Below are 27,104 nucleotides of genomic sequence, written 5' to 3'. Positions count from 1 at the left end.
GGTCCTGCCACAAGCTGAGGTGTAGTCCTGACCTTCCATCCAACATCATTGTTATTCTTGGCTGGGTTTTTTTATCAGCACTTTCTGTAGCTGTAACACTACATTCTGCACTCAAGCTGTGATGCATCCCGATAGGATGGATCATGCTTTCCACGGTTCATCTGCCCATAACCGCAAGAATTGTAGAGAGTTGTGGACGTCCAGTATCCCAGTCCGTCACACAGACCCGACTCCCCACCATCGACTCCATCTACACCTTGCTGCCTCGGGAAAGCAGTCTGGCATCTTTGGTATTGACACGGTGGGCCAAAAGGCCTGTTTCTGTCCTGTACCACTCCACAGCAGGGTAGATAGCCTACACTCAAACCCAACTCACTCACTCAGTCCCCACACTTCCTACATCTCCTTCCCCTCATCTCCCTCAACCCCACTCTCTGCCTCCCTTTCTGGCACTCCCCTCTCCCTGTCTCCCACTCTCCCTCTCTCCCACTCTTCCTCTCTCTATGCCTTTCTCCCTCTCCCACCCCTCCTCTGCCCCCCTATCCTTCCCCTCCAACTTCCTCTCCCAAACCTACCTCTGACACTCGATCTCTCTCTCAACCTACTCTTCACACGAGGCTTTCTTTCCCGTTCCACGCTCTCTGACAGCCCCCCCCCCCCCCTTTCTCTCCCCCTCTCTCTTTCTCCCCCTCTCTCTTTCTCCCCCTCTCTCTTTCTCCCCCTCTCCCTTTTTCTCCCCCTCTCCCTTTCTCTCCCCCCACTCTCTTTCTCTCCCCCCCACTCTCTTTCTCTCTCTCTCTCCCCCCTTTATATACTCTCCCCCACTCTCTTTCTCTCTTTCTCCCTCTCCCCTGCCCCGCCTCTCTCTCTCCCCCCTTTATATACTCTCCCTCCGCTCTCTTTCCCCACCTCTTTCTCTCCCCCCTGCCCCGCCTCTCCCCCTCTCTCCCCCCTTTGTTCACTCTCCGGCCGCCCTCTCCTCTCTCAGCAGCGGCTGCAGGTTCCCGGAGCTGCCGTCAGTCCCAGAGCTCCGCTAAATCGGATCTTTGGTCAGTCCGACCCGCCCCGACCATGGGCATCAACCGGCTGGCGGAGCTGATCCGGGAACGGGCGGCCGGGGCCATCACCAGCAAAAGCATCTACGCGTATGAGGGTGAGAGAGAGAAAACGGGGGGTAGAGAGAGGAAAGAAAGGGAGGGGGAAGGGAGAGATCAGGTGGGGAGACGGCACTCCCGGGATAGAGAGAGAGGGGGAGCAGGGGCTCTGAATGGGGTAGAGGGAGGTGGACAGATGGTAGAGAGAAGAGAAGCAAGGAGTGGGATGTGAGAAAGAAAGCGATGGGGAGCGAGGAAGGGAGAGACAATGGAGAGGGTGGAGGCAGAGGAGGGGAGAGTGTGTGGAGGAGAGGGAAATAAAGAGAGGGGAGGAGGGAGTTAGGGTGAAAGAGGGGTGGAGAGAGACAGGCAGTGAGGGGCATGGAGACAGGTCCCCCCTCCTCCCTCCCTCAGCCCATGCACGGACCAGCTGCTCCCCTCTCCCCCTTTTCCTGCCCCCCCCCCTCTCCCCCTTCTCCTGCCTCCTCTCTCCCCCTTCTCCTGCCCCCTCTCCCCTTCGACCTGCCCTACTCCCCCCCCCCTCCCTCATCCTGCATCCCTACTCCCTCCTCTCCCCCTCCTGCCCCTTTTCTCCCCCCCCCCTCCTGCCCCTTTCTCCCCCCCCCCCCCCCCCCCCCCCCTTGCTTCCCTGCCGTGCTGACCGTTCCTCTGGCCCTCAGGGAGTGTGATGGCGCTGGATGCCGCCGTGGTCATGAACCAGTTCCGCATGGCCCGGCCCGACCGGCGATACCTGCACCATCTCAGGTGGGGAACCCAATCACACCCCCTGCCCCTCGCTCTCCGCACCTCCCCATCCACCACCCTACCCCCACTTCCACATCATCACCCCCTCATTCCACCCCTCAGTCCGGCCCCATGTCTTCACATCACCTCCCCTGTCCCCTCACATCACTCCCTCCACCTCCCACCCTTCACCCTCCCCTCCCTCACTACCTCCCCCTCCCTTTATATCACCTCTCCCTCCACCTCCCACCCTCCCTCCATATCCAGGGAAAGGAGGGGTATGGATCACATGCGAGTCGGTACTGGCATTATGTTCAGCACGGACATTGTGGGCTGAAGGGCCTGTTCCTGTGCTGCACTATACTGTGTTTGATGGTATTGCTGTCAAAGGGTGAGACAGGTGACTGACTGACTGACTGACCAGCCCTCTGGGACAGGTAGACCAGATCCCGGACCAGATGGATATTGTCCTGGATGGATTGGCTGATATCGTGTAGGACTGGTCAGGTTGGATCTCTTGGGCCAGCGTGGAGTCCAGGCCATTTACCACTGACCGTGCTGAGGAGGGAGACCAGGAGCCAGTTCCTTAAATGTTAGAATTTGTTTCCAGAGGACTAGAATATATAAACAGGGATGTTAAGCTTCATAAGGCATTGGTTATTGTGAGCAGCTTTGGGGCCCCATATCTGAGGAAGGCTATGGTGGTGTAGGAGAGGGTCCAGAGAAGGTTTGAGGGCCTATCCCACATTCACAACCTCTGCCGAGTTTGTCCTTGACTCATACTCGCAGCATGGTCGTCACGAGGTCGTGGGAGGTCGTAGGTGGGTCGCGATGCTCGTCGTAGGTACTTGTGGCATCAAGTAGGTCGGGGCATTTTTTCTAGCCTGATGAAAAATGTCCACGTGTAAAAAAGGTCGTGAATTAGGTCGTGAAAGTGGGACAGGCCCTTTACAAGAATAATCCCAGGAATGAGTGGGTTAACATATGATAAGCATTTGACGGCACTGGGCCTGTACTCGCTGGAGTTTGGAAGGATGAGGGGGTACCTCATTGAAACTTACCGAATAGTGAAAGGCTTGGATAGAGTGGATGTGGAGAGGATGTTTCCACCAGTGGGAGAGTCTAGGACTAGAAGTCATAGCCTCAGAATTAAAGGATGTATCATTACAAAGGAGATGAAGAAGAATTTATTTCGTCAGAGGGTGGTGAATCTGAAGAATTCATTGTCACAGAAGGCTCTGGAGGCCGTCAGTAGATTTTTTTTGAAGGCGGAGATTGGCAGTTTTTGACTAATACGGGTGTCGGGGTTAATGGGGAGAATGGGGTATCGAGGGAAAGATGGCCCAGCCATGATTGAATAGCCTTGATGGGCCGAATGGCCTAGTAAGTAAGTAAGTATGTTTTATTTATATAGCACGTTTTAAGTCAACTCCCATTGACACCAAAGTGCTTTACATAAAATAAATAATAAGTTTCCATACAAACCATAGAAAAAGGTTAAAAAAATAAAGAAAATGGACACAACACATTATAGTGTTCAACACAAACGTCCCCCCACAGCAGAATCAAAAATTTCCACTGTGGGGAAAGGCACCAGAAAGTTAAGTCCTCTTCCTCTGTGAAACACCCGAGGTCGGGGCCCATTTGTGGCCGTGCAGGCCTAGTTCTGCCCGTGTGTCTGATGAACTAATGAAGAGACATAGATGGCCACGGGCAGCAGGAGCACGACTGCCGTGTGCCACGACTGGTTCCCTTCCCTCAACCCAGCTTTGTGTTGTGTTGCAGCCAGATCGTGGGTGTTTTCTACCGGACCGCCAGCCTGCTCGAGAAGGGGATCAAACCCGTCTTTGTCTTCGACGGGCCGGCCCCGCGGATGAAGTCCCGTGTGGTGAGTCCCCACCCGTCCCCTGCTTCCTCCGCGCACACACACACGCACACACGCACACACACACACACACACACACACACACACACACACACACATCACTTGGTGCCCAGTGTCTAACTGTCACATGCAATGGGAACAGAACATGGGAGGCGTAGTTGTGCAGCGGGTAGAGCTGCTGCCTCACTGCGGCAGAGACTTTACTGGATTTTATTCTTTGCATTAAAAATTATTCCCTTCATCCTGTATCTGTACACTGTGGATGGCTTGATTGTAATCATGCATAGTCTTTCTGCTGACTGGATAGCACGCACCAAAAAAGCTTTTCACTGTACCTCGATACATGTGGCAATAAACTACACAAAACTAAACACCAGTTCTGTTAGGCTGGCCTGGGACTTTGCTCCTTAAACAAGCAGATATGATAGTGGTATTTACGAAGGTTTTGGATAGACACCTGGATATGCGGAGAATGGAGGGATACGGATCACGTGCTGCCAGAGATTAGTTTAACCTGGCATCATGTTCAGCATGGACATTGTGGGCCGAAGGGCCTGCCTGCACTGTACTCATAAATACTAGACTGAAAACTGCAACGTCCAGGTTCAGGAACAGCTTTTCCCCACCAATCACCAGGCTGCTGAACACCACAAACTCCAACTGAACTACGAGCTGTGAACTGGCTGGGTTCGTTCCACTGGAGACATCTGGCTTTGATTTGTTTTTTCACTATATTGGGTATTTTATTTTTTGAATTTTGTTCAAACACTTGAGGTGTTTTCTATTGAATACTGTGTTTGCAAAACCGTGGTGCTGTAATAATTTCATTCTTCCGTTTTGGGGCAAGTGACAATAAAACGCGCGTGACCCGACTGTTGTGTGTGACCTCTGCTGCTGTTGTCTCTTCCTGCCTGCAGCTTCGCAAGAGGCAAAAGTGGAAAGCCGACCCATTGGGTCAGGAACACACATGTGGCCCAGTACCGGAGAGCCAGGAACATGCGTGTGGCCAGGTCCCGGGGAATCAGGAACATGCGTGTGACCAGGTCCCGGGGGGCCAGGAACACGCGTGTGGCCAGGTCCCGGGGAATCAGGAACACGCATGTGGCCAGGTCCCGGGGAGTCAGGAACACGCATGTGGCTCGGTCCCGGAGAGTCAGGAACACGCGTGTGGCCAGATCCCGGAGAGCCTGGAACACGCGTGTGGCCAGGTCCCAGATTTTGCGGAGCCGGCCTGCAAAGGTGAGCTGTCATTGCCGTGTGAGCGGCGCTCCAACCTACAGCATTGACGCACTTGGAGTTTTTTGTAATCAGCACTTTCTCTGTTACTGTGCTCTGGTAGTTCTCTCCATGCACTACCTGTTGAACATATGTCAGTGTGCCTTGATTGTACTCGTGTTCAGCATAACGTGACTGGATAGCGTACAAAGCTTTCACTGTATCTCAACACAAGTGGCAACAAGTCAAGAAACTTCATAGTTGCAGCAGAATAACAGGCCTGTAAACCTACTACAGAGGCAATATATCGTAAATAAATTGATAACATAGGTTTAGGTTTATTATTGTCACATGTACCGAGGTGCAGTGAAAAGCTTTGTTTTACATGCTACCCAATCAGATCAGATAATATTATGAGTAAGAACAATTGTCAAACTTCAGTACAATAAAGGGGAAGATACAGAGTGCAGAATATAGTTCTCAGCATTGTAGTGCATCAGTTCCACGGATATTTCTATTTTTTTTTTAATTAGATTGCTGTGTTCAATTCTATCCTTGCTCTGCTACTTGCAAAATGTAGCCCAGTCCATCACACGTACCAAACTCCCCACCATCGACCCCATCTACACTTCACACCGCCTCGGGGAAGCAGCCAACATAATAGTAAGATTAAACGAGAACTTACCAGTTCGAAGTTTGATCTGTATTTTATGAGGAGTTACGATGAGGGATTACGTGAAGAACCCGTCCAGCACGCATGCGCGACATACTTCAAAGCAGCGGTGTGGAATCACAGAAGACATAATAATTGAAATAAACATAGTAAAGAAAAGGAGAACTTAAATACCAGTTGATCTCTATAATTGAGGGTGGGAGCGGAGGGCACGTAATACCTCATCGTAACTCCTCATAAAATACAGATCAAACTTCAAACTGGTAAGTTCTCGTTTAATCTTACTATTTTACTTCGGAGTCACGTGAGTGACTACGTGAAGATTTTAAAGCTCTGATTTGAAACCGTGTAACAGTCCATACTTCACTCGCTGCCGAAGTCATTCGAGGGAGGAAGTATGTTATCGTAATCAACCATGAATCTGTTTGTAAAACAATAATGGTGTTATTAACAATAACAAGACCAAAATGCTCCCCCGGGCTTAAATTATATATTTGCAGATTCTAATACTTTTTCTGCAAACGATACAGGTTCTGCCAGCGGCTTGTTATAAAAGTTTGAAACGTATACTCCCTAGACCACCCCGCTGTAGCCAGGATGTGGTCCATAGGCACGTCCATCCTCTTAGCCACCGATGTGGATGCTGCCCTGGTGGAGTAAGATTTATACACGTTAGTATTTACTCCAGCAACTCCCAGTACCTGCTTGAGCCACTTGAGATAGTTTGGCTCGTCACCCGACCATGAGGTTTTTAGTGGCTGACCCATAAGGCTTTTTCTCTCCCTCGGAGATTTCTTATTGTGTCGATGTAATTCAATAAGTGGGTTATGACACATAACCGTGGTTCAGGTGGGTATGCCCGGAATTCCATGACTGGACCTGGTGTTCCTGGTCTGCTCTGTTTGACCAGCCTCTGAATGGTAAATGTGACACGGTCTGGTGTTATAACCATATTGTCCAATCGTAGTAGATGGAGGAACTGGACTCTTTGTGCTGAGACAAGTCCATCAGCATGACCGTCTTCAGGGTAGGCTGTTCCAGGGTGAGGGACCTGGCTGGTGACCATCCCCTAAGGTACGTCAGCACCACACTGACATCCCAGATTTGGGTGTACCTAGGTCTGGGGGATTAGAGTTGAATATGCCTCTCCTGAGTTTGATCACCAGTGGGTGGTACCCTGTGGCCTGTTGTCCTGGTGCCTGAGTTAAGTAGGCTGACAGAGCACTTCTGGCTGTATTAATGGTGCTGTAGCTGAGTCCTTCATTGTGGTGAAGACCTGCCAGGAACTCCAGTACAGGTTATGTTGTAGTTGAATATGTAGTTCCTGTATTTGAGCAGTATCTTCCCACTTCTTGATGTTCGCCAAGTATAGTTCCCTTGTGGATATGTGATGGGATGCTGTCATCGTGTCGATAGTGCTGTCTGACAAATCCAGGCCCAGCAGTGGTCTTCCCAATTCTGCAACCCAGGCCCAGCAGTGGTCTTTTCAAATCTGCAACCCAGTAGTTTAATTTATCGTGGCATGGGTGGCTTATGCCTGATACTGGGTGAGTTAATAAGTCTGGGCTACTGGGAAAATCATTAGGGTTTTAATGACCATGTCGAGGACCACTGGGAACCATGACTATGTAGGTTAGTCGGGTACTATCAAAATACCTGAAGCAGAGTCCATCTGTATTTTGCGTAGTACCCGACTGATGAGGCCGTAGTACCTGACTGATGAGGTAGAAAAGGGGAGAACATATGGATTAGATTCTCCCCCCCCCAGTTCAGTGGGAATGTATCCATTGCCGCTGCCTCAAGGTCTGGTTTCATGCGACATACATCGGTACGTGGTGATTCAATTGGAATACAAGGAAATCGATATCTGGTGTTCCATATTGCTTTGTAATTTCAGCAAATACTTTGGTTTAATATGTCTGTTTACAGTATTTAGCTCACCTGGTAGGTAAGTTGCTGATGGTCAAATATGTTTGACGACATACGGTTACCAATTGTTAAATAAATTGTCACATGATATCGATTTTATTCCGCCCATGTGGTTAGTATATGCCACCACTGTGATGTTGTCAATTTATAAACGAACATGCAAAATGGTGCACTATTGAACAATATGCTTTTACCCATAGAACGCACTCAATATTTCCAACTAGGGTTTATGCCCAGTGTCTGTAGTGATGACGACTCCAGATTAGTCCATTTACCACCTGTTCTGGGTATGGGTTATTTTGTTTAAACACTAGCACCTTAGCTCTAATGGAAAGGTTCAAGTTAAGTAGCTGGTAATGCTGCTACTAATTCCCAATTACTCTTGCCACTTTGTTGAATGGTTGGTTGATTGTTACCATTAATTGTTACAGGTTGTGTCATACGCTGACTCTCCTTTTGGCAACGTTATAGACAAGTGGATAGAGTTAATTGAATACCAGATAGTCAATAGTTGTGGATGGTGTCAACGTAGATTTATCTGGATTGTATGACAAAGCCCAGGCTAAATAAGTTTTAGTAGCTAATGCTGCTGATTTAGCTATTTCCATGGTTCTGTCTGTCGTTAATATCATAGAGACATGCCATGACGATATGTTCCTTAATAGTGTCGGGGCTGGTTTGAATATCTTGGAAAACAGATTTGGCTCATATTTAGCCATTGTCAATAATTTATACTGCCATAGTTACCCCATCCAGGTAAATTGTGGTATCTCCGAAGATCTTTTATGAATGGGTACTGAATAGTATGCATCTTTTAAGTCGATGTCTACCATAAAGTATCCTAGGAAATCCACGGTTAGCAGTTACAAGTTTCCATTAAAGTGTGTATACCTGGTGAAAATATTCAAGTAGTTAAGTCAATGATGGTGCGACATACACCATCTTTGGGTGTTTTGGTACCAAAGGTTCATATTAGACTTCTTTATGACCCTTTTGTATATCTTCTCCAGTTAGCTAGTCCCTCATGTTCTTTTTTAGTGGGAGGGTAGACCCCTTTGGGGTGCATGCTGAACTGGTGGCAAGTTTCTTAATTCAATTTTTATCCTTGAATACTTTTGGTATATAACTACCAAGTGTGATAGTTCTTCATGCTTCCAAACCCAGGTGTGATCCCCCCCCCCCCCCCCCCCCTGTTAGTACAAACCCTTCACCTTTTATGTGATGGTAGGAACCATACTCATCTGCCTTCTCTGTTGTTTAGTGGTGTGTTCATTTCTTCGGTTTCTGGTTCCTTGTCTGTCGGGATGGTGTTGTTGGGGGCGTGGCGCATTTTCCATGGGGCCCGCTCTGGGCCCTGGCCTGGAAAGGCTTATGGGGACTGGCATGTGGGCCCCAAGCTTTCACCAGTACCATTAAGTAGACGCCTACTGGTGGACGCGTGGAGGTACTACTGTCTGGTTTTGTGTGGTTTGCTCATTCCAGGCCCTGCCCTCATGATGCAGAATATCTTGGATACTTCGTCCAGTTTTTAGGCTTGATTTGGTAACTTTGCCAGATAGCAGGATCTGTGGTTCTGTGGTCGGCATTCTCACAGTCCTGTGAATTTTTTAGGTTGAGGGCAGGTTTTATGACTTCCTTCCAGAGGTTGCGGTCGCATACTGTGAACAGTAGGGTCAGGTGTTTTGCCATACTACCCTGCCCCTCTGGAATGAGCATGCGAAAATGATAGCCGACGTCAGGGGTATCAAATGCAATTTAAGATATTTGGGTTTTTAAATGCCCTGCTCAATGTACCCCCAATAATGGTAGGCACTTTGAGTAAATGCAATTTTGGGGAGGCGTGATAAAATCCAACGCCTCATGACTACCTGTCTTGGAGAGGTTTTTTGGAAAGACAGGTAGTAAGCTGGCCGTCAGTTTAGACTGAAACGGCCATCTCGCTCGTGGTGTAGCCACGTAGTGGTATCTCACACCCAGAAGCTCTTCCTGATCCTGTACCTCAAGCATACTCCCGATGTTGTTCAGCCAGTGACCCCTCTTCTTGACCAGCCCAGCCCTGGTCGCCATCGATCTCCTCTGATGAGGGAGATGGCCAGTGCTGTTAGTGCACTGGAGCGGGAGTGTTATGCTCCCTTGGCGAGCTTGCCCCAGCTCCCGAGGCAAGTCTCGCTGGAGTTTTTACTCCATGACCTTTCTCTAGGCTTGGAAAACAGACACTTACTCGCTCTCGGGCGGTTGTTTGAAGTGCCGGTTCCATCTTCCGTGTCTGTCTCCAGCCCGAGGTTTGGTTGCCAACTTTGCTCTAGAGGCTGCCTGCCGTTCTCGGGCGACGTTTCTGCCGTTCTCGGGCGGCGAGTCTTCTTGTCGGAGTATCCAGGGATTACCGGTCGGTTTTTGAATTTCCCTCCAGTCCGCTGCTGTTGGTCAGACAGCTCTTACTGGGCATCGGCTCAGTACCCTGACTGGACCGCAGCGTGTGTGGTCCAGGTGCCACCTCTCGCCCCCTCCACTGACGGAACGCTCCTTCCCTGGAGTCGAACGGGGACGGTTTCCCTCCGTGCTGCTTTGCTCCAGTTTCCCCTGGTGCACAAAGAGGAGCAAAGTTGTGAGTTTGAACCTGTAGGTAAGTACTTACCTAACGGTCCATTCCTTCAAGCTTGTAGCGGGAGCGCCCATACTCCCGTTCGGCGCTGTTGCACTGCGTGAACGCTCATGGCGCGCATGCATGCTGGACGGGTTCTTCACGTAGTCACTCACGTGACTCCGAAGTAAAATCAAAGATTTATCTCACCCCAGTCATTCCTCCTTCTACCTGCTCCCATCTGACAGAAGATAAAGAAGCTTGAACCAGACTCAGGAACAGTTTCTTCCCCTCTGTTATCAGGCTTCTGAACAGTCCATAAGCTAGAGTACTGCCCAATTCACCTCTACCCCATTGTGGACATTGGACTTTGTCTCTGGAACTGATGCGCTACATATTCTGAGAACTATATTCTGCACTCTGTATCTTCCCCTGGTCTACCTATCGTACTTGAGTATGAACTGATTGCATTTATGTATGGTATCAACTAATCTGATTGGAGAGGATGTTTCCACTGGTGGAAGAAACTAGGACCAGTGGCCACAGCGTCAGAATAAAAGGATGTACCTTTTGAAAGGGAATTTCTTGAGGTGGAGGGCGTTGAATCTGTGGAATTCATTACCACAACTGGTTGTAGAGGCCAAGCCTTTGGGTATTTTTAAAGTGGAGATTGACAGATTCTTGATTACTATGGGTGTCAGTGGTTATGGGGAGAAGGCAGGAGAATGTGGTTGAGAGGGGTAGATAGATCAGCCATGATTGAATGGCGAGGTAGACTCGATGGGCCGAATGGCCTAATTCTGGCCCTTTGTCTGAAGGTCTTGTTGCCTTGCAGGGACCCAGGATACGTGTGGTGAGATGCGGGGAGCTGAGGGCGGGCCCTCGCTGGAGGAGGGGTCCCACGCGCCCCCTGGGGTAAGTGTAGGGTCCGCACTCGTCCGCTCGGGGAGAGATGAGCTGTACGTGTGACCTTCCCACGTTCAGAGGTAGAGTTGCTGCCTTCCATCACCAGAGGCTCGGCTTCGATCCTGACTGCGGGTGCTGTCTGTACGGAGTTTGTATATTTTCCCTGTGACCGTGTGGCTGTCCTCCATTGTTCCAAAGACGTACAGGTTTATGGGTTAATTGGCTTTGGTAAAAATTGTAAAATTGTCCCTAGTGTGTGTGTGTGTAGAATAATGCACGTGTGTAGAATAATGATCGCTGGTCCGTGTGGGCCCGAAGGGTCTGTTTCTGTGCTGAATCTCTAAAGTCTATTCCCCTCATGATTTTGTACACCTCTATAAGATCTCCCCCTCAACCTCCTGCATTGCAGGGAATAAAGTCCCAGCCTGCTCAACCTCTGCTCATAACTCATGCCTTCCATTTCCCCAGTCCAGGGACAGTGGGAGGGATTCTCTGTCTGTGTCCTCCGGTGGAAATCGCTTTTAAAACATGTGGGGGGGGGGGGGGGCACAATGAGGCCTAACATCTAGGACCGGGGTCGGCAACCCACGGCCCACGGGCCAGATCCGGCCCGTAACCCAAAATCATCCGGCCCGCAGCCGTATTTATTTTTTTTTTTCAATTCGTTTTTGCGACCTGGGAACTGCAGCCAGGTGAGCCAACTTGGGCGCGCAGGGGACCTGGGAACTGCAGGTCCTTTGGCCCACCGTGTCTGCGCCCGACCAGCGATCACCCCGTACACGAGCACCATCCGACACACTAGAGACAATTTACAATTTACCGAAGCACTTAACCTACAAACCTGCACGTCTTTGGAGTGTGGAGCAGGCGAGCTGTCCTGGGCACTACAGCCAGACCTGGGGCACGCAGGCAATTTGACACTGGCTGTCGCGCCCAGGTCACAAAACATGGGGGGGATTGCCCCCCGCCTCTCAAAACATGGGGGGCCATGTCCCCTCGTGTGTCCCCCCCCCCCCCCCCCTGGATTTCCGCCCATCCTCCACCATAACAACAAGGGCCCATGGAATAGTGAGGGACAACACCTCATCCGCCTGGCCACGTTCCAGATCAACAGGGCAGCACGGTGGCGCAGCGGTAGAGCTGATGCCTCACAGCGCCAGACCTCGGGTGCTGTCTGTGAGTGTTTTATTGTCATATGTCCTGAAATGGAGCAACACCATTCATTCTCTCAGCAACACAACAGATATGGAAGCGTCGTACTCTGTAAAACCCATAATAAACAATAAAGAAAGTTCAGCACATTCTCCCTGTGACCGCGTGGGTTTCCTCTGGGCGCTCCGGTTTCCTCCCACATTCCAGAAGGTGGGAGCCTGGCGTTGGGGGAGGGGGGGACATTGTACTGAGGGGGCAGAGGCTGCAGGCTATCTGATGTGGGCTGCTAACATCTCCTCTTCTCCCCGACAGGGAACAGAGCAGAGAGAAAAAAGGAAAGGCGAGCAAAACACAGCAGGTAAAACATCCATGCCACCCACAGGCTATTCGGCCCATCCAGTGTGTGACTGCTCCTTACAACAGCAATCCCACAGCCCTCTTCTCTCCCACAGCTCTGTATCAATCCCATTAATCCCACTGTTCCACTCTCTCCACACAGCCCTGCATGTGTAGTAGGGCCCCCCTCGGTCATGACGGACCATGGCTGATGTATCCTAGTTTGCAGGTGATGTGTGGTCGGATGCCAGCCTGGGCGATGTCATATGGAGGACAGGCTGTTGCCCGTGCAGCACGTCCGCCCCTCTCCACGTCGCTGATCGATCCAAAGGAACAGCAGGGCCATTACAGTTTGGCACCAGCGCCGTCGCAGGAGCTGCCAGAGCGAGGTTGTAGACAACGACGAACTGCCTTAGGGGCTCCAACTCCGACTCTGGATTTTCTGGAGGTTTACACCAGGAGCTTTTTCCATGACTGGATATGGCCACAAGGCAGTGGAGGTTTTAAATCAGAGTTTTCCCTCTCCTAGATGGACTGCCTTCCCAGGCTGACAAGCCCCATCTGCCCTGTATCAATCCCACACTAATCCCACCTCCCTGCGGCACCTCCACCCACCCCAGTGGACAGGCTGTGGTCAGAGCTGAGGATTGGTGTGACCAGGAGCTGGACAGTTGACCCTGCGATTTCCCCACCCCCCCCCCCCCCACTCTCTGGCCGGTGTTAACGGACTGTTTCCCCCCCCCCCCCGTCCCTCCCACAGCGGCGTTGGATGGCAAGGTCCCAGTGGAGAGCTTCGTCAGGAATGGCCGGCAGGATTGCCAGCGACTGCTCACTCTCCTGGGCGTCCCCTACATCGAGGTACGATCGCCGGCCGCAGGCCCTTCAGCCCAACACTGGGGGTAGCACGGGGCAGACTGCACCAATGTTATAGGTTTATTGTTGTATACGTACCGAGGTTGGTGAGGATGCAATTGGAGTATTTGGTGTTCGGCTTTGGTCACCGTGCCACAGGAAGGATGTCATTCAGCTGGAGGGGGTGCAGAGAAGATTTACCAGGGCTCGAGGGCCTGAGCCATAGGGAGAGGTTGTGCAGGCTAGGGCTTTAGTCCTTGGAGCGCAGGAGGATGAGATCTTATGGAGGCGTTCACAATCATGAGAGGAATAGACGGAATAGTGAGGGGGGGGGGGGAGAGAGGGGTGACGTTGAGGGCTAGGACGGGCCCGATGGGCTGAAGGGCTCGTTGCACTGCAGTGTGACGGTGGGGGGGGGGGGTGTTAAAGATGCGGGAGGTGGTATTTAGGGGCAATGTGAGTGGGGGGACGGAGTGGCCTGAGGTGAGCTGGACGCTGACCTTGGTGTGACCTTGGACTGACCCCGATGTGACCCCTGGACTGACACCAGTGCGACCCCAGCATGCTGCCCATCACCGTGGAGTGTCCTGACCTATCCCCACTGTGCCCCTGGCATGACCCCTCTGACCCCAGTGCTCCTGACGTGGCCCCACGGTGCACCCTTGTGACCCCATTGTGACCCTGTTGTGCCCCCACTGTGACCCCATTGTGCCCCCACCGTGAACCTGCTGTGACCCCACCGTGAACCTGCTGTGACCCCACCGTGAACCTGCTGTGACCCTGTTGTGACCCCACCGTGAACCTGCTGTGACCCCGTTGTGCCCCCACCGTGAACCTGCTGTGACCCCACTGTGAACCTGCTGTGACCCCACCGTGAACCTGCTGTGACCCCACCGTGAACCTGCTGTGACCCCACCGTGACCCTGCTGTGACCCTGTTGTGACCCCATTGTGCCCCCACCGTGAACCTGCTGTGACCCCACTGTGAACCTGCTGTGACCCCACCGTGAACCTGCTGTGACCCCACCGTGAACCTGCTGTGCCCGCACCGTGACCCCGCTGTGACACTGTCTTCCCGCAGGCCCCGGGTGAGGCAGAGGCCACGTGTGCCGCGCTGGTCCGTGCCGGCCTGGTCCACTGCACGGCCACCGAGGACATGGACGCCCTGCCCTTCGGCTGCAGCCGGCTGGTGCGGCACGTCACCGCCAGCCCACACGCGTGAGTGTAGACACGTCACCGCCAGCCCACACGCGTGAGTGTAGACACGTCACCACGAGCCCACACACATGAGTCGTCGCGACACGCTACCGGCAGCCCAAAAGCGTGAGTGCAGACACGTCATGTCAGTCCACGCGCCTGAGTGTAGTCACGGCACCGCAACACGTCACCACTATCCCACACGCGAGTGTAGTCACATCACCGCCAGCCCACACGCGTGAGTGTAAACACGTCACATCACCGCCAGCCCACGCGTGCTTGTAGTCACGGCACCACGACACGTCATCGCCATCCAACACACGTGAGTGTAGACACAGCACCGCCAGCCCACACGCGGGGGAGGGGGAGGGTGCCAGCATGTCACTGGCAGCCCACACGCGTGAGTGGGGAAGGAGGTGGGGTTGGTAGTACAGGGGAGTGGGGAGGTGGGTGGGTGTGGGGGAGGGAGAGTGGGGTGCATGTGGGAGGGGGATCTCTGAGTGGGTGTCGGGGGAGGGGAAGGGGGTGGTGCCGGGCCGGTGTGTGACCCCCCTCTCTCTCTCTCTCTCTCTCTCTCTCTGCCCCCCACCCCAGGAGAGTGGAGGAGTTCTCTCTCCCCGCCGTGCTCCAGGCCCTGCAGCTGTCACACGAGCAGGTCAGTCAGGGGCAGGGTGGGGGCGTTTATGACCCTCCGTGTGGGGCTGGGTGGGGTGACGTGAGGGACAGGGGTGGGAGCTCAGCCGGAGGAGGAGGTGGGGGGGCTGTTTATTGACCCCTGGGGGGTAAGAGAGGTGGGTGGGGGGAGAGGGGCAAGAAGATATGAGGGCGAGTGGGTGTGAGATGGGGGGGGGTCAGTGTGTGTAGCGCGATGGCGGGGAGGGGCGCAACAGATCCTGTGTGTGGGGGGGGTAAGGTTGGGGTGGGGTGTGAGCTGTGTGTGGGGGGGGGGTAAGGTTGGGGTGGGGTGGGAGCTGTGTGGGGGGGGGTAAGGTTGGGGTGGGGTGTGAGCTGTGTGGGGGGGGTAAGGTTGGGGGGGGGTGTGAGCTGTGTGTGGGGGGGTGGTAAGGTTGGGGTGGGCTGCGAGCTGTGTGTGTGGGGGTGTGACCGGCTGCACTCTGCCCCCCCCCCCCAGTTTGTGGACCTGTGCATCCTGCTGGGCTGTGATTACTGCGACAAGATCCATGGTGTGGGGCCGGGACGGGCTCTGCCCCTCCTGCAGCAGCACCACTCGCTGGACGGTGTGGTGCAGCACCTGCGGCCCGGGGTAAGTGATCCCCCAACTCCACTAACCTCCCTCTCCCACTGAACCCCTCCTGAACCACTGCGCCCTGGACTGTGTGGGGCAGCACCTGTAGCCGGGGGTAGATAATAATAATAATAATAATAATAATGGATGGGATTTATATAGCGCCTTTCTAATACTCAAGGCGCTTTACATCGCATTATTCATTCACTCCTCAGTCACACTCGGTGGTGGTAAGCTACTTCTGTAGCCACAGCTGCCCTGGTGCAGACTGACGGAAGCGTGGCTGCCAATCTGCGCCTATGGCCCCTCCGACCACCACCAATCACTCACACACATTCACACACATTCACCACAGGCAAAGGTGGGTGAAGTGTCTTGCCCAAGGACACAACGACAGTATGCACTCCAAGCAGGATTCGAACCGTCTACCTTCCGGTTGCCAGCCGAACACTTAGCCCATTGTGCCATCTGTCGTCCCGATGGGGCAGTCCCTCCCAAACAACCCCCCCCACACCCCAAATCTCACCCGAACCCACCCCCACACCACAAACCTCACCTGAACCATCCCTCCCCCCGCGCCCCAAACCCCACCCGAACCACCCCTCCCCCTCACACCCCAAACCTCACCAGAACCCACCGCCCGCACCCCAAACCCCACCCGCACCCCAAACCCCACCCCAACACCCCAAAACCCCACAGAACACCAAAAAACCAACCAACACCAACAACACACCACCCGCACCCCAAAACAACCAACCCGCACACCAACACACCCGCACCCCAACACCCAAACCCAAAGAACACCCGCACCCAAAACCCAGAAACCAAAACCCAAACGAACCAAAAAAAAAAAAAAAAAAAGCAAACAAAAAAAACCAACAAAAAAACAAAACAACAAAAAAAAAGCAAACACAAACAAAAAAAAAAAACCAACAAGAAAACAAAAAAAAAAAAACAAAAACCCCAAAAACACAAAAAAAAAAAAAACACAACCAAAACAAAAAAAAAAACCCCAAAAAAAAAAAAAAAAAAACCCCAAAACCCACAAAAAACAAAGACCCTAAAGAAAAACAAAACCCCTCCCAAAAACCCAAACAAAAAAAAAGACAAAAAAAACAAAAAGAAAAGAAAAAAAAAAACAAAAAAACAAACAAACAAATAAACAAAAACAAACATAAAAAAACAAATAAACACAAAAAAAAAAACAAAAAAAAAAAAAAAAAAAAAAAAAAAACCACAAACACAAACAAAAACAAACCCGAACTAAAAACAAAAAAAACCCCAAAACCCAAACAAACAAACAAAACAAAAAACCAACAACAAAAAAACAAAACAAAAACACCAAAAAAAAAACACAACAAAAAACACAAAAAAAAAAAAAAACAAACAAAAAACAAAAAAAAAAAAAAAAAAATCCTTGCAAGAAAAGAAAAAACAAAAAGAAACAAAACACCCCAAAACAAAAAACAAGAAACACAAAAAAAAAAACCAACAGAAAACCAAAAAAAAAAAAAACAACCACCAAGAAAAAAAACAAAAAAAAGAAACCCAACCCCCAACAACCAACCGAAAATCAACAACCAAACCCCACCCAAACAAAAAGCAACCAAACAACACAAAAACCACCCGAACGCCACACACAAACACCACAGCACCCCAAACCCACCAGACACCCCAAACCCCACCAGCACCCCAAACCCCACCCGCACCCAAAACCCCACCCGCACCCCAGCACCCCAAACCCCACCTGCACCCCAACACCCCAAGCCCCACCCGCACCCCAACACCCCACCCGCACCACATCCGCAGCGAATGCTGGTTAATTGAGGAACTAAGACTGAAGGTGAACGACATGGAGTGTGCGCTTCAAACATTGCGGCACATCAGGGACATGGAGAATGACCTGGACGCTGTGTTGTGGAGGCAGTCACACCTGCTTGAGTAACTGACAATAGACAATAGATGCAGGAGGAGGCCATTCGGCCCTTCGAGCCAGCACCGCCATTCAATGTGATCATGGCTGATCATCCCCAATCAGTACCCCGTTCCTGCCTTCTCCCCATATCCCCTGACTCTAGCTCTCTCTTGAAAGCATCCAGAGAACCTGCCTCCACCGCCCTCTGAGGCAGAGAATTCCACAGACTCACCACTCTCTGTGAGGAAAAGTGTTTCCTCGTCTCCGTTCTAAATGGCTTACTCCTTATTCTTAAACTGTGGAATAGTGGGAGGGCTGGAACAGAGGTGGTGGTGGTGGAGGCAGGTACGATAGTGGTGCACACGATATGGAGGGACATAGATAACGTCCAAGCAGAGTGTTTCCTCGTCTCCGTTCTAAATGGCTAAACTGCTTCCAACATGGTCCATGGTGATGTAGAGCAAGTGCTTCTTAAACTGCTTCCTAGTGGCGGCGCGGCTCTGGCTGCAGCGGCTCTCCGGCAGTCCTGTTTGTTTTGTGTTTTTTGTGTTGTTTATTTTCGTTTTGGTTAGTCTAGTTTTGGTTTTTAGTTTCTGTTTTGGGGGGGGGGGTTGAAACGGGGCTTGCTGTCTCTCCCTGCGGGGGAATGCGACTTTTTTGTCGTATTCCCCTTCTCTGCCTCCGTCTGCGCTGAGGCCTAATGGCGGAGCTGGCGACCTCGAGGCTCAGGAGGCAGAGCCCGCCAGGACTCGCACTGGGCTCGCTCCCGTGAGGACGGCCCGGCTCAGGGCTGGAACAGGGCTTCCGTGAGGGGCTGTGACGCTCCCGTGAGGACGGCCGGCCCGAGGAAGGAACGGTGCTCCCGTCGGAGTGGCCGAGCTCGGGGAGGTACGGCGTTCCCAGCCCGAGGGAGGAGCGGCGCCCATGCCGGGGCGGCCCAGCCCGAGGGAGGAGCGGCGCCCATGCCGGGGCGGCCCAGCCCGAGGGAGGAGCGGCGCCCATGCCGGGGCGGCCCAGCCCGAGGGAGGAGCGGCGCCCATGCTGGGGCGGCCCAGCCCGAGGGAGAAGCGGTGCCCAGTCGGGGCGGCCCAGCCCGAGGGAGGAGCGGCGCCCATGCCGGGGCGGCCCAGCCCGAGGGAGAAGCGGTGCCCAGTCGGGGCGGCCCAGCCCGAGGGAGGAGCGGCGCCCATGCCGGGGCGGCCCAGCCCGAGGGAGAAGCGGTGCCCAGTCGGGGCGGCCCAGCCCGAGGGAGGAGCGGCGCCCATGCCGGGGCGGCCCAGCCCGAGGGAGGAGCGGCGACCATGTCGAGGCGGTCCAGCCCGAGGGAGGAGCGGCGACCATGTCGGGGGGGCCCAGCCCGAGGGAGAAGCGGTGCCCATGTCGGGGCGGCCTGGCGCGAGGCTGAGACGGTAACGGCACTCACGTGAGGGCGATCCGGCTCGGGGCTGGAACGGTGCTCCGGTGGCTGGGACGGTGTTCTGGCGGCGGTGGCCTGAGTCCGGGGTTTGGCCGCGGGCCAGCGGCTGCGTCAGCAGGACTGGTGGGCGGCAGCTTCGACCACCCTGGGCCGCGGTGTTTGAGCCGCGGGACAGCTGTAACATCGCCCGGGGGGTATCGCCTCAGCGCAGAGGGAGAAGAGGAGGGAAGAGACTGGAGACCAAAGACTTTTGCCTCCATCACAGTGAGGAGATGTTGGGTGGACTCACTGTGGTGGATGTTAATATGTGTTTATTGTTGTTTTTTATTGTATTGTATGTATGACTGCTTCAATTTCGTTCAGACTTCGGTCTGAATGACAATAAAGGCTATCTAATCTAATCTAATCTAATCTAATGAATGGTTCACCCAAGGGTGAATGAAATTATTTTGTGGTGAATGAGTTAATTTACGTTTTTTGCTCATGTGACAAAATAAATTATTACATATAAAATGATACACAAGGGAGAATAAAATGAAAATTACCAAAAAAAACATCAGAAAATTTAGTCGAGGGTGAATGAAATTTTGTGATAAAGACTCAAGGGTGAATGACATTGAAATAGTTTTTAAGAAGCATTGGCGTAGAGTGTGTGATTGCTGGTGAGGCAGGGAAACAAAGGTGAGGACTGAGTTAGTGCAAGCTCAGCCCTTGAGCCGGTCAAGCGGGTCTGAGATTCTTGCTCCCTGTGCAGACAAGAGTGGGGGCTGCAGGAAGGATGAGTAACCTGACCAGGGCACCGTGCTTCAGGGGGCCGTTCGAGAGGGGACGGAAGAAAAACGTAGTTGTCGCTGGGGATAGTATTGTAAGGGGCATTGACACTGTTCTCTGTCGCGAGGGTCGAGAGTCCCGAAGCCTTTGTTGCCTGCCCGGTGCCTGGGTTCAGCACATCTCGTCAGACCTGCAGAGGAACTTGGAGCGGGAGGGAAAAGATCCGGTCGTGGTGGTGAACGTGGGTACCAATGATGTGGGTAGAACGAGGAAAGAGGTTCTGCCAAAGGAATTTGAACATCTAGGTACCAAGTTGAAAAGCAGAACCAAGGAGGAAATAATCTGGATTGCTACCTGAGCCGCGTGCAAATTGGCCCAGGGTTGAGATGATTAGAGAGTTGAACGAGTGGCTCAAAGACTGGTGTTGGAGAAATGGGTTTGTGTTTGTGGGACATTGGCACCAGTATTGGGGAAGGAGGGAACGGTTCCACTTGAACCCGGCTGGGACCAGACTCCTGGCAAACCGTATAACCAGGGCTGGAGATAGAGCTTGAAACTAAATAGTGGGGGTGGGGGGCAGCAAATTGGAAGTGTGAGGGTGGAGTTACAGGGAAAGAGAGCGCAGGAAAAGTTAGAGAAGTTTCCAGGATGGAAAGTTTAAAAGGGATAAGAGAGTAAGGTCGGGTAAAATCAGGACCGGTGTGAGAGGAGGGGAGGTGAATATTAAAGGTGTTCTATTTGAATGGACCTAGTATAAGGAACAAAGTGGATGTGCTTGTTGCGCAGTAAAAAACTGGTAGGTATGATGTTGTGGGAATTACAGAGATGCGGCTGCAAGAGGATGGGAGCTGGGAGCTAAATATTCAGGGTTATACGTCCTATTGGAAAGACAGAAAGGTGGGCAGAGGGGGTGGGGTAGCTCTGTTGGTTAGGAATGAAATTCAGTCCTTCGCAAGGGGTGACATAGGATCAGAAGATGTAGTCAATGTGGATAGAGCTGAGAAATTATAAGGGTAAAAAGACTAATGGGAGTTATTTACAGGCCCTCAAAACACTAGCGAGGATGTAGGGTACAAGTTACATCAGGAGATATAATTGGCATGTAAAAAAGGCAATGCTACGGTGGTCATGGGAGATTTCAATATGCAGGTAGGCTGGGAAAATCAGGTTGGTACTGAGTCCCCAAGAAAGGGAATTTGTAGAGTGCCTCCGAGTTGGATTCATAGAGTAGCTTGTAGTGGAGCCTACCAGGGAAAAGGCATTTCTGGATTTAGTATTATGTAATGACACTAAAGGGATAAGGGAACTGAAGGAACCAATAGGAGGTAGCGACCATAATATGATAAGATTTAAACTGCAATTTGAGAAGGAAAAGATGAAATCAGATGTGTCAGTGTCACAGCTGAGCAAAGGGGACTACAGCGGCATAAGGGAGGAGCTGGCCAAAGTTAACTGGAAAAGGACCCTAGCACGGGGTGGCGGTGGAACAGCAATGGCAGGAATTTATTGGAATTTCCTGTCCGGGTAGTCTGACTTTGGTGAGATATTAGAGTCCATTATAAAGGATGAGCTTACAGATAAAGGGGGGCACTGATCCAACTGCCCTGATCTCTCCCCACATCCCCACACTACTCCCACTGCCCCACTCTCTATTCACAGCCCTGTTTCAATCCCATACTAAATCCCCCCTTTACATTAAAGGGGGCTTTTTCTGGTTGGCTGCCAGTGACTAGTGGAGTTCCGCGGGGGTTGGTGCTGGGGCCGCTACTCTTCACGTTGTATATTAATGATTTGGATGAGGGGATTGAAGGCTTTGTGGCCAGGTTTGTGGATGATACGAAAATAGGTGGAAGGGCAGGTAGTGTAGAGAGAGCAGGGACTTTGCAGAAGGACTGGGATAGGTTGGGAGACTTGGCAGAGAAGTGGCAGATGGAATATAGTGTAGCAAAGTGTGGAGTCATGCATTTTGGTAGTAGGAATAAAGGCGCAGACTATTTTTTAAAAGGGGGGATAATTCAGAAATCAGAAGTGTAAAGGGACAGGTTTCCAAAAAGTTAATCTGCAAGTCGAATCGGAAGTAAAGCAGGCAAACACATTTATTTCAAGAGAGCTAGAATTAAAAAAAACAGGGATGTAATGCTGAGGCTCTAAGGCGCTGGTCAGGCCACATTTGGAATATTGTGAGCAATTTTGGGCAGCACATCTGAGGAAGGATGTGCTGGCTCTGGAGAGGGTCCAGAGGAGGTTTACAAGTATGATCCCAGGAATGAATAGGTTAGCATATGATGAGCGTTTGTCGGCACTGGGCCTGTACTCGCTGGAGTTTAGAAGTAATGAGGGGGAACCTCACTGAAACTTACCGAATAGTGAAAGGCCTGGATGTGGAGACGATGTTTCCACTAGCAGGAGAGTCTAGGGCTAGAGGTCACAGCCTCAGAATGAAAGGGCGTTCCTTTAGGAAGGAGATGTGGAGGAATTTCTTTAGTCAGAGGGTGGTGAATCTGTGGAATTCCTTGCGACAGAGGTCAGTGAAGGCCTTCAATGGATATTTTTAATCCAGAGATAGATAGATCCTTAATTAGTGCAGGTGTCAGGGGTTATGGGGAGAAGGCAGGAGAATGAGGTTTGGAGGGAGAGATAGATTGAATGGCAGGGTAGATTTGATAGGCCGAATGGCCATATTCTGCTCCTATCACTAAAAAAACCCCACTGCTTCCTGGACGGTGGTGCAGCACCCGAGGTAGGTGGACTAACGCCCCCACCCCCACCCCTCCCCCACCTGCAGACACAGTCCACTCCCTCCCTTCTCCCTATCCCCCTCCCCTGTGGGAGAGGCTGGTATTGGGTCAGCCGTGTGGTGGGGGGAGTGGAGACTGTGGAAGATTGTTCCCGATGTTGGAGGAAGATTGTTCCCGATGTTGGGGAAGTCCAGGACAAGGGGTCACAGTTTAAGGATAAAGGGGAAATCCGAGATGAGAAAAACATTTTTCACACAGAGAGTGGTGAATCTCTGGAACTCTCTGCCACAGAAGGTAGTTGAGGCCAGTTCATTGGCTATATTTAAGAGGGAGTTAGATGTGGCCCTTGTGCATAAAGGGATCAGGGGGTATGGAGAGAAGGCAGGTACAGGATACTGAGTTGGATGGTCAGCCATGATCATATTGAATGGCGATGCAGGCTCGAAGGGCCGAATGGCCTACTCCTGCACCTATTGTCTATGTTTCTATGAGACAGCGCTCAGACAGGTCCCAGATGATGTCTCATGTTCATGGTGGGATGGAGAGGGGAGGAGCTGGGACCCATGTCTTCCCCGTCCCTGTCTCCCTGGCGGCCGGCAGTGCCGGTGGAGTGTGCCGTGTCTAGCCGTGTCTCTCCGTGTCTCCCCAGCGTCTGGCGGTGCCGGAGGACTGGCCGTACCGGGAGGCTCGTCGCCTCTTCCTGCAGCCGGCGGTGACTGACCCGGGGGGGGTGACGCTGGAGTGGGGGGCTCCTGACGAGGAGGGGCTGGTGCAGCTGCTGGTGCACGAGAAGCACGCCAAGTACGTCAACCCCGAACCCCCTCACACGTTCCTCACCCCCCCCCCCCCCCGCCCCGGTCACATCCCCCCTCCCCACGCTCACACCTCCCTCACCCCCCCACCCTGTCTCACCCCCACCCCCGTCTCACTCCCACCCCCGTCTCACCCCCACCCACACCTCCATCACCCCCCACCCCATCTCGCCCCCAACCCCCGTCTCACCCTCACTCACACCTCCCTCACCTCCCACCCCTCACCCCCCACCCTCATCTCACCCCCATCCCCGTCTCACCCCCCTTGTGACCCCCCCCCGTCTCAACCCCCCTTCCTCCCTCCCCCCCTAATCCCCCTGGTCAACTCCCCCATCTCAACCCCCCCTCGTTCCCCACCGGCCCCCCGTATCCCCCTCACCGTTGCTCTCTCCCGTGGCCCATCTCTCCCCCGGTTCTGCCCGCTGCCCCGGTCTGTCCTCTCCCCCCCCCCCACGGTGCGGTGTGTTGCAGGGAGCGGCGGGTGCGGAGCCGTATCCAGCGTCTGCGGGAGTCGCTGCGGGAGGTGGAGCGTCGCAGCCGCATGTTCACGGCCGAGCGGCAGCAGCGGCTCGACGACTTCTACAGCCGCGTGGGGGCGCTGCGGTACCGCCGCCAGGTACGGGGGTACGGTGGGGGGCAGCTTGGGGGCGGGGTCCTGTTGTACCGGTACTTGGGGGGGATAACGACTGGGGAGGGGACTGGTGAGACGTGGTGTTTGGCGACAGAGGAGAGGACGGGGGGGAAGAACGGGGATGGGGTGCTTCCAGTACTGCCACCAGGTAGGGGTGAGGGCCAGGTGGGGGGGGGGAGTGTGACCGCGTGGGTTTTCTCCGGGTGCTCCGGTTTCCTCCCACACCCCAAAGGCAGACAGGTTTGTCGGTTAATTGGCTTCTGTAAATTGTTCCTAGTGGGCAGTAGTGGGTTCTGGGGAGTTGATGGTAATGTGAGAGAACGGAGTACAGGGTGCACTTACTGTACTCATTCTCCCCACTCTCTCTCCCTCCCTCCCTCCCTCCACCCTCATCTGTCCCCACCACTCTCCCTCCCTCTTCTCTCTCCATCCCCTCCCCCCCCCCCCCCTCAGGGAGACGAGCCTCACTTCAAGCTGCCGAAGACGAGACGGAGGATTGCTCGCCGCAACCTCTCCCACCCTCCCCTCCGCCGCCGTCCTCACCCCCGCACCTGCCCCCCAGCCCCCTCCACCGCCCTGCCTGCCGGGCCAGAGAACCTTCCGGTAACTCTGCCACTGGCTTAACTCAGTCGGTGCAGAGACACCCTCCCCCCCCCCGGCCCCAGATTACTGCTTCAAAGGTCACTCCGGCCCTGACCTTGACCGGTGGTCAGTCCGTGCCCCTCATCTGTGGTCAGGCCAAATGGCTAGAGTTCCCCTTTGGCAAATCATGTGTGTGAAATGGCCACCATGTGTGTGAAACGGCCACAATGTCTGTGAATTGCAACATTGGGCCACAATGTCTTTAAAATAGCCACAATGTCTTTGAAATGGCCAACATGGGGCCACCATGTGTGTTAAATGGTCATCGTATATGTGTGAAATGGCCACCGTGTCAGTGAACTGGCCAACATGTGTGAAAAATGGTCACCATGTGTGTAAAATGGCCATCATGTCTTTGAAATGGCCACCATGTTGAACTGGCCTCCATATGTTTAAAATGTCCATCCTGTGTGTGAAACGGCCACCATGTCTTTGAACTGGCCACCATGTGTGTGAAATGGCCATCATGTCTTTGAAATGGCCACCATGTTGGTGTAATGGTGGCCTTGCCCATAGTTGCCTCTGGGTGATATTATGGATTTGTAATTGTTTTATAATTGTCACGTGTACTGAGATACAGTGGTAAACTTTGTTTTGTGTGCTGTCCATTCACACAATACTATGTATAAATATAGTGTTAGCGCTACAGAGAATGCAGATTTAAAAAAAGTGCAAAGTCCACAATGATGTGGGTTGGAAGATCGGGACTACACCCGAGCGCTTATGGCAGGACCATTCCGTAGCCTGATAACAACAGGGAAGAAGCTGTTCCTGAATCTGGTGGTACATGCTTTCACGTCTCCATATATTCTGCCTGACGAGAGGGGAAAAGAGGGAAAGACCAGACGGCTGGTGGGCCCGTGAACATACCCGTTATATGCCCCCCCCCCCCTCTCCAATGTACAGGTCTCCAATGTGTCCTGTAGACCGTGAACATATCTGTAATTGTGACTTGTGATGTGTTGATAAATCAGCATTAAAACTGTTGAAACAAGCAATGGCTGCTGCCAGAAGCCTCGCCCTTTCTCCAGTGGGGAGAAGGCTGAGGTGTAATCCGATCGTGCAACATCCACACGCCTGACCTCACCGACATGCCTCGGGCCCTGGCACGGCGCGTAGAACATGGAACAGTACCGTACTGGACAGGCCCTTCAGCCTACAATCTCCATGCCAAGCATATCAAGTTGTCAAGTTAAACTAATCTCTTCTGCCTGCACCAGATCCATATCCCTCCATTCCCTGCACACCCATGTTCCTGTCCAGAAGCCTCTTAAACACGATATCTGCCTCCACCACAACCACCTCTGGCAGCCCATTCCAGTCACTCGCCACTATGTCTGTGTAATAAAACCCTGTCCCGCACATAGAAACATAGAAACATAGAAATTAGGTGCAGGAGTAGGCCATTCGGCCCTTCGAGCCTGCACCGCCATTCAATATGATCATGGCTGATCATCCAACTCAGTATCCCGTACCTGCCTTCTCTCCATACCCTCTGATCCCCTTAGCCACAAGGGCCACATCTAACTCCCTCTTAAATATAGCCAATGAACTGGCCTCGACTACCCTCTGTGGCAGGGAGTTCCAGAGATTCACCACTCTCTGTGTGAAAAAAGTTCTTCTCATCTCGGTTTTAAAGGATTTCCCCCTTATCCTTAAGCTGTGACCCCTTGTCCTGGACTTCCCCAACATCGGGAGCAATCTTCCTGCATCTAGCCTGTCCAACCCCTTAAGAATTTTGTAAGTTTCTATAAGATCCCCTCTCAATCTCCTAAATTCTAGAGAGTATAAACCAAGTCTATCCAGTCTTTCTTCATAAGACAGTCCTGACATCCCAGGAATCAGTCTGGTGAACCTTCTCTGCACTCCCTCTATGGCAATAATGTCCTTCCTCAGATTTGGAGACCAAAACTGTACACAATACTCCAGGTGTGGTCTCACCAAGACCCTGTACAACTGCAGTAGAACCTCCCTGCTCCTATACTCAAATCCTTTTGCTATGAAAGCTAACATACCATTCGCTTTCTTCACTGCCTGCTGCACCTGCATGCCCACTTTCAATGAGTGGTGTACCATGACACCCAGGTCTCGCTGCATCTCCCCTTTTCCTAGTCGGCCACCATTTAGATAATAGTCTGCTTTCCTGTTTTTGCCACCAAAATGGATAACCTCACATTTATCCACATTATACTGCATCTGCCAAACATTTGCCCACTCACCCAGCCTATCCAAGTCACCTTGCAGTCTCCTAGCATCCTCCTCACAGCTAACACTGCCCCCCAGCTTAGTGTCATCCGCAAACTTGGAGATATTGCCTTCAATTCCCTCATCCAGATCATTAATATATATTGTAAATAGCTGGGGTCCCA

The 27,104-nt window shown here is 52.5% G+C and overlaps 1 protein-coding gene across 4 annotated transcripts; it reads left to right on the top strand.

Moving 5' to 3' along the window:
- Positions 1-921: 921 nt before the first annotated feature.
- On the top strand, positions 922-25,729 carry fen1 (flap structure-specific endonuclease 1). 4 transcript variants are annotated; one of them, XM_033045122.1, is made up of 14 exons: positions 924-1,153; positions 1,775-1,859; positions 3,624-3,726; positions 4,641-4,733; positions 4,767-4,962; positions 10,957-11,036; positions 12,492-12,537; positions 13,276-13,373; positions 14,448-14,584; positions 15,158-15,218; positions 15,696-15,827; positions 23,300-23,451; positions 23,934-24,078; positions 24,547-25,729. In XM_033045122.1, exons 1-14 carry the CDS (start codon positions 1,072-1,074, stop codon positions 24,715-24,717), a joined length of 1,581 nt encoding a protein of 526 aa, XP_032901013.1. In that variant the 5' UTR covers positions 924-1,071; the 3' UTR covers positions 24,718-25,729. The 4 variants fall into 4 exon arrangements, with proteins under 4 accessions (XP_032901031.1, XP_032901013.1, XP_032901022.1 ...); XM_033045114.1 differs by having other exon boundaries at positions 925-1,153; positions 4,641-4,962; XM_033045131.1 differs by lacking the exon at positions 1,775-1,859 and having other exon boundaries at positions 4,641-4,962.
- Positions 25,730-27,104: the final 1,375 nt, after the last annotated feature.

Source organism: Amblyraja radiata, chromosome 2 (genome assembly GCF_010909765.2).
Source record: "Amblyraja radiata isolate CabotCenter1 chromosome 2, sAmbRad1.1.pri, whole genome shotgun sequence".
Taxonomy (NCBI): Eukaryota; Metazoa; Chordata; class Chondrichthyes; order Rajiformes; family Rajidae; genus Amblyraja; species Amblyraja radiata.
The sequence above is the reverse complement of the archived record's forward strand: the minus strand, read 5'-3'. Positions and strand labels throughout refer to the sequence as shown.